Here is a 6,292-nt window from a genome sequence, read left to right as displayed (position 1 = left end):
TGCTGAGGTGACATTACGGACCCCTTATAGGGTTTGTGGCATTCCTTGTGTATTTGTTTCCCGTATGTTGCACTTCGTTTCTCCTTTGTACTTGTGACACTATTTGAGGTTTTAACGCCTATCTCTATTAGGTGTGACTGGCAACTGCAGTGGGTTGAATCCTACTAGTTCAGTGTTTCCCAACTCCAGGCAGGGGTAGAGTAGCCATTTTTTGTGGTAGCCCTGGAGAGGCACAGCTGATTGAAAGAGTTGAATCAGGTGCAACAACAACAACAAGTAGAACAACACCAATCAATGTGAAGAGTGGGGACATCACAGTTGGGCCTTGTGTTCAACATAGCTCAGTATTTGAGTGTGTTTCCCGCGCATGTAAGTAAGTAGCTTTGATTTCTTCTTCCTCCATAGTTCCCTAGAACGAACGCCCTGCCCTCCCCTTTGCAGCAGAGGCCAGGCAAAAGCGCGCGCTTTCTGTGCCACTGGCTTCAATCAGGTCCACCAAACGCAGATAATAAGAGCACCCGAGCACCGAAAATTACGTCATTAATTCACTTGAACTCAGCTAGCGAACACACGATGTCTGGAAGAGGTAAAGGCGGCAAGGGACTCGGAAAAGGAGGCAAGGGACTCGGAAAAGGAGGCGCTAAGCGTCACCGTAAGGTTCTCCGCGATAACATCCAGGGAATCACCAAGCCTGCCATTCGCCGTCTGGCTCGCCGTGGCGGCGTGAAGCGTATCTCCGGGCTGATCTACGAGGAGACCCGCGGTGTCCTGAAGGTGTTCCTTGAGAACGTGATCCGTGACGCCGTCACCTACACCGAGCACGCCAAGAGGAAGACCGTTACGGCCATGGACGTGGTCTACGCTCTGAAACGCCAGGACGCACCCTGTACGGTTTTCGGCGGTTAAACGCACTCTTCTCGGAACGTCAACATCCCGACTTGAACCCCAAAGGCTCTTTAAGAGCCACCCACATCCGCTTCAAAAGGGTCAAATCCATTATCGTAGGAAACCATGAGCCACTCTTGAGTGGACAGGGAGGGAGTGTTCATGACAGGGAGGGAGGCTATGTTCAGTGCAGGCTTTGCGTACAGTCGTATTACGAGACACCCGAAATAAAGGCACCACGGCTGAGAAATCCCCACCAAGTACCAAAAAGGGGAGCCTTATTTTTGGCCATTGTAGGACTTTTTTGGAAACACACCATTCCCCACCAGTGACAGAGCATAGGCTATGGTCTTTGTTAGGGAAGCAAGCCTCTGAGTGGAAGGCTCTTATGCGCGCTCAGCTCCACTGGGCAAATGGCAGGGGCGCCTATGAGAAAGCAGGGGTGTGTCCACGGCCGGCGAATTAGCTTAGCTTCGTCTTCATAAGAGGGAAAGGGCTCTCCACCCCCTCATTCGTTTGTGAGAAGCAGCGAGACATCAGCATCATGCCCGAGCCAGCAAAGTCCGCGCCCAAGAAGGGCTCCAAGAAAGCCGTCACCAAGACCGCAGGAAAGGCGGCAAGAAACGCCGAAAGTCGAGGAAGGAGAGCTACGCCATTTACGTGTACAAAGTCCTGAAGCAGGTCCACCCCGATACCGGCATCTCCTCCAAGGCCATGGGAATCATGAACTCGTTCGTGAACGACATCTTCGAGCGTATCGCCGGAGAGTCGTCTCGCCTGGCCCACTACAACAAGCGTTCCACCATCACCTCCAGGGAGATCCAGACCGCAGTGCGCCTGCTGCTCCCCGGAGAGCTGGCCAAGCACGCAGTGTCCGAGGGCACCAAGGCCGTGACCAAGTACACCAGCTCCAAGTAAACAGCCCATTTGGAGTGCTGTAGTAACCCAAAGGCTCTTTTAAGAGCCACCCAACCTGTCAGTGAAAAAAGCAAATCCATATGTGTGTGTGTGTGTGGAGGACATGTCAAAAGGGGGGAGAGGGAATAAATGATGCTGACATGAACAGGGTAGGAATGTGTGCATGGCAGTATAACACAGTGAGTGGGATTCCACTCGTGCTCCGATGACTGGAGCCTGTGTAACAGTATAACTTTAGGCCGAACCAGGGACCCTCTGCACACATCATCAACAACAGTCTCAGAGCAAGTGACGTCACCGATTGAAAACTAGCCGTTTCACATCCCTTACACACACCTGTACAAGAGGGAGGAGGAGAGAGAAGAAGAGGCTCCAAATCTCTCTCTCTCTAGGCCTATATCAGGGCGGACAAGCACATGGGGCGCCAGCCTCCATAGCGCCGGCCGCACAGCCAGACACCAAGACCCACAGACACAAAGACCGGCACGAGTGAGTCACGCTGCGGAGTCAAGCGAGGAAGGACTGCGAGAAGGCCACAAGCCTATCTCTCTCTCTCTCTCTCTCTCTCTCTGACACGCTTTTGAAAGAGACACACAGACAGAGAGAGAGACTACCTAGCACAAGAAAAACACACAGGCTCCAAATCCAACTAATAAACTCATACTAATAAAACATCACACACACACACACACACACACACACAAAGTGCAAGTAAGCATGTCGTTGGACAGTGTATTATTTCTCGTTTGCCTCCTGGACACATGACGAATACAACGTGAAACTAGTCTCAGCCAGGCCTCACAAGTGCATGTGTTTTAAGGTCCCCAAAAGAGCTCTCCTTTAAAACACCAAGGAGCACATCAGGGGACGCCAAACCATTTGATTCCCTTGCCAGACATCTCGGCTCACTCCACAATCAATGGTGCTCGCAATCGGATGCACTTTTAGGCCATTTAGGAGACAAATAGCACAGGAAAAGCAGTGCGCACCGCTCCACCCGACAGTCGAACGGTGAGGTTTTGAGCGAGTCGCAGCAAAATGCACGGGGCTTCTGCAGCCCACATGACTTTATTCTGAACGGACACAAGTCTGCTCGCTGGGCCGTTCGCTTTTGGGCCAAAAACGCGGCTCCGTCGGTGACTTTTGGCCCGATATTGGCGACCAGAAAACACAAGTGAAAGAGCATTTGGCCAGCCCGGAGAAGCCGAGCTGGGTGGCTTGAGTCTACATGGTTCTCATGTCGCGTTTAAGGCCAGCCCCCTGCACGGTGTGGAGCTTCAATAGCGCAGAGCAGCGTCTACAGCAAAGTACTCCTCCTCACAGACTACCGTAGTGTTGTAAGTGTGTGTGTTTACCGGACCGAAGGACAGACATGGCAGAAGTCGCACCAGCACCCGCCGCCGCCGCGCCGGCCAAGGCACCCAAGAAGAAGGCAGCAGCCAAGCCCAAGAAAGCGGGACCCAGCGTAGGCGAGCTCATCGTCAAGGCGGTGTCCGCCTCCAAGGAGAGGAGCGGCGTGTCCCTGGCCGCGCTCAAGAAGTCTCTGGCGGCAGGCGGCTACGACGTGGAGAAGAACAACTCCCGTGTCAAGATCGCCGTCAAGAGCCTCGTCACCAAGGGCACCCTGGTCCAGACTAAGGGCACCGGTGCTTCCGGCTCCTTCAAGCTCAACAAGAAGGCCGTCGAGGCAAAGAAGCCCGCCAAGAAAGCCGCAGCCCCCAAAGCTAAGAAGGTGGCCGCCAAGAAGCCCGCCGCCGCCAAGAAGCCCAAGAAGGTAGCAGCCAAGAAGGCCGTGGCCGCAAAGAAGTCCCCCAAGAAGGCCAAGAAGCCCGCTACACCCAAAAAGGCCGCCAAGAGCCCAAAGAAGGTGAAGAAGCCCGCCGCAGCGGCCAAGAAAGCGGCCAAGAGCCCCAAGAAGGCTACCAAGGCAGCGAAGCCCAAAGCCGCCAAGCCCAAGGCGGCCAAGGCCAAGAAGGCAGCCCCCAAGAAGAAGTAAACCTATTACAAACAGTGTTCTTTCTACTCGACACGTTGTTACCACAAAAGGCTCTTTTAAGAGCCACCCACCTCTTTCCATAAAAGCGCATGTCATTCCATTCCACCTACCTACCCGTGGTGCAAAAGAAATGAAATGAATGACTTTTACGCACCACATTTTGGAGTGGCTAAATGGCTTTACATTTGTCACTCAAGAGTGCAGCACCCTCACCAGTCAACATTGTTGTGATGTGTTAGAATTGGCATGTCACATTGATCCTGATAATAATAAGCATACATACTATAGTGGGTTGGACAGCAGCCATTTGTATTATGAGCCACTCTCGAATTGATTGATACATGTTTCAGTGATTTGAGTTGTCACTTTGGCGCTCCCCGCCAACGTGAAAAAGTAACAAAAGTCGGAGGGAAACAGAGTAGCCTAGCCCTCGTCACTCTGCTGCCTGCCTGCCTGCCTGCGGGCGGGTGGGTGGGGGCGGGCTTAGGGCTGACTGCCTGTCTGTCTGTCCCTCCCTCACTCCAATTGGATAAGGCCACACCGGTCCGGTGGCCAATCGATGGCTTTTGTGGCGAGGTATAAGTAAGACTCTCGAGGTGGCCAGCGGCTCATTCAGACTTTCTGTGACATACTGAAGCTACCAATATGAGCGGAAGAGGCAAAACCGGAGGCAAGGCCAGGGCGAAGGCAAAGACACGTTCATCCCGTGCCGGGCTCCAGTTCCCCGTGGGCCGTGTGCACAGGCTGCTGCGTAAAGGCAACTACGCCGAGCGTGTGGGCGCTGGCGCACCAGTGTACCTGGCCGCAGTGCTCGAGTACCTGACTGCTGAGATCCTGGAGTTGGCCGGAAACGCTGCCCGTGACAACAAGAAGACTCGTATCATCCCCCGTCACCTGCAGCTGGCAGTCCGTAACGACGAGGAGCTGAACAAACTGCTTGGCGGCGTGACCATCGCTCAGGGTGGTGTTCTGCCCAACATCCAGGCAGTGCTGCTCCCCAAGAAGACTGAGAAGGCCGTCAAAGCCAAGTAAAATCGCTGGTGCGGCTGCAACTTGACTACTCAACCCCCAAAGGCTCTTTTAAGAGCCAACCACCTAGCTCAACAAAAGCGCAAAGTGTCCTTTCTATGCCTGGCCAATTATTTGGCGTGTTAGATACACACACATATAGACGGCACCGTATCAAGTGCCCACATGAGGCCTAAATGAAGGATAACAACTAGTAGGCTAGAATGAGAGCATTATTGCGCGTCAAGTGTAACGTTGCTCGCGGCCCTAACAAAAGACCCAAGCGCGCCTCGGCGAGGGTGGGGGTTGCATTTTGGGGCGGCACGGAGAGGCCGAGCCTCCCGTCCAATGGGCGGCGGAGGAGGCCTCCGCAACGGGCCAATCAGGGCGGTGCGGAGATGGTGACCAATGAGCAGACGCCGCTGCCGGCTTTATAAACTTCACATAGGCATTTTGAGGCTATACTCCGACTGTGAAAGAAGGAAGCTAGCTAGCGCCATGGCCAGAACCAAGCAAACCGCTCGCAAATCCACCGGTGGCAAAGCACCCAGGAAGCAGCTCGCCACCAAGGCTGCGCGCAAGAGCGCCCCGGCCACCGGCGGCGTGAAGAAGCCTCACCGTTACAGGCCCGGCACCGTGGCTCTTAGAGAGATCCGTCGTTACCAGAAGTCCACTGAGCTGCTGATCCGCAAACTGCCTTTCCAGCGCCTGGTGCGAGAATTGCCCAGGACTTTAAGACCGACCTGCGCTTCCAGAGTTCCGCAGTGATGGCCCTGCAGGAGGCAAGCGAGGCTTACCTGGTCGGCCTGTTCGAGGACACCAACCTGTGCGCCATCCACGCCAAGAGGGTGACCATCATGCCCAAGGACATCCAGCTGGCCCGTCGTATTCGCGGAGAGCGCGCATAAACGATGACCTGATCTCCAAAATCCCCCAAAGGCTCTTTTAAGAGCCACCTCCATATTTCAGTCAAAAAGGCACAATTGTTCCATTTGTACACGCCCCTTTCCCACCGTGTATGTTCCCTGTTCTCGAGTCACTACAGACCGTGGTTCGATTCCAGGCTGTATCACCACCGGCCGTGATTGTAAATAAGAGTTGGTTCTTAACTGACTTGAGTCGTTTCAATAACGCTCTCTATATGTGATTAGATGTATGCCTAGAGTAGAAGAGGGGAAAAATACACTAGCAGTAATGAGTGATAGTAATGATATAGGGCAAAAAGTGTCAAAAATGGTCACTATGTAGCTAAGAACAACTGACTTTGAAAGTGCCGCTGATGAGATGGGAAAAGTTTACCGTGGAGCACGGAGGCCATCTAGTGGTTAAACGCTGGTACTGTCAGCGTGTGAGCACGTCATAGTGGCTCCCTATTGGTATTTGATCTTCAGGCCAGCGTTTCCCAAACTCGGTCCTCGGGTCCCCAAGTGGGGCACGTTGTGTTTTTTCGATTCCAATTGCTCTTGGAATGTAACATGCTAGAGT

At 53.7% G+C, this 6,292-nt stretch overlaps 3 protein-coding genes and 1 pseudogene across 3 annotated transcripts; all 4 read left to right on the top strand.

Annotated features, from left to right (window-relative positions):
* The first annotated feature begins 573 nt into the window (after window positions 1-573).
* Window positions 574-1,857, top strand: LOC118940131 (histone H2B-like). Its single transcript, XM_036948389.1, has 2 exons — window positions 574-886; window positions 1,412-1,857. Exons 1-2 carry the CDS (start codon window positions 574-576, stop codon window positions 1,801-1,803), a joined length of 705 nt encoding a protein of 234 aa, XP_036804284.1. The 3' UTR covers window positions 1,804-1,857.
* A 1,318-nt stretch (window positions 1,858-3,175) lies between these two features.
* Window positions 3,176-3,799, top strand: LOC118940130 (histone H1). Its single transcript, XM_036948388.1, has one exon. It carries the CDS (start codon window positions 3,176-3,178, stop codon window positions 3,797-3,799), a length of 624 nt encoding a protein of 207 aa, XP_036804283.1.
* Window positions 3,800-4,444: 645 nt separating this feature from the next.
* Window positions 4,445-4,831, top strand: LOC118940129 (histone H2A). The gene has a single exon (XM_036948387.1). The coding sequence runs from the start codon at window positions 4,445-4,447 to the stop codon at window positions 4,829-4,831; it is 387 nt and encodes a 128-aa protein (XP_036804282.1).
* Window positions 4,832-5,181: 350 nt separating this feature from the next.
* On the top strand, window positions 5,182-5,715 carry LOC118940419 (annotated as a pseudogene).
* The last annotated feature ends 577 nt before the right edge of the window (window positions 5,716-6,292 follow it).

Source organism: Oncorhynchus mykiss, chromosome 17 (genome assembly GCF_013265735.2).
Source record: "Oncorhynchus mykiss isolate Arlee chromosome 17, USDA_OmykA_1.1, whole genome shotgun sequence".
NCBI classification, from domain to species: domain Eukaryota; kingdom Metazoa; phylum Chordata; class Actinopteri; order Salmoniformes; family Salmonidae; genus Oncorhynchus; species Oncorhynchus mykiss.
The sequence above is the reverse complement of the archived record's forward strand: the minus strand, read 5'-3'. Positions and strand labels throughout refer to the sequence as shown.

Excerpts from the sequence above, each read along its gene's own strand:
- LOC118940131 (XM_036948389.1), top strand. The coding sequence starts at position 574 with ATGTCTGGAAGAGGTAAAGGCGGCAAGGGACTCGGAAAAGGAGGCAAG. Across the intron at positions 887-1,411 it reads GAAACGCCAGGACGCACCCT|CAGCGAGACATCAGCATCAT; the intron begins GTACGGTTTTCG and ends GTTTGTGAGAAG.
- LOC118940130 (XM_036948388.1), top strand. The coding sequence starts at position 3,176 with ATGGCAGAAGTCGCACCAGCACCCGCCGCCGCCGCGCCGGCCAAGGCA.
- LOC118940129 (XM_036948387.1), top strand. The coding sequence starts at position 4,445 with ATGAGCGGAAGAGGCAAAACCGGAGGCAAGGCCAGGGCGAAGGCAAAG.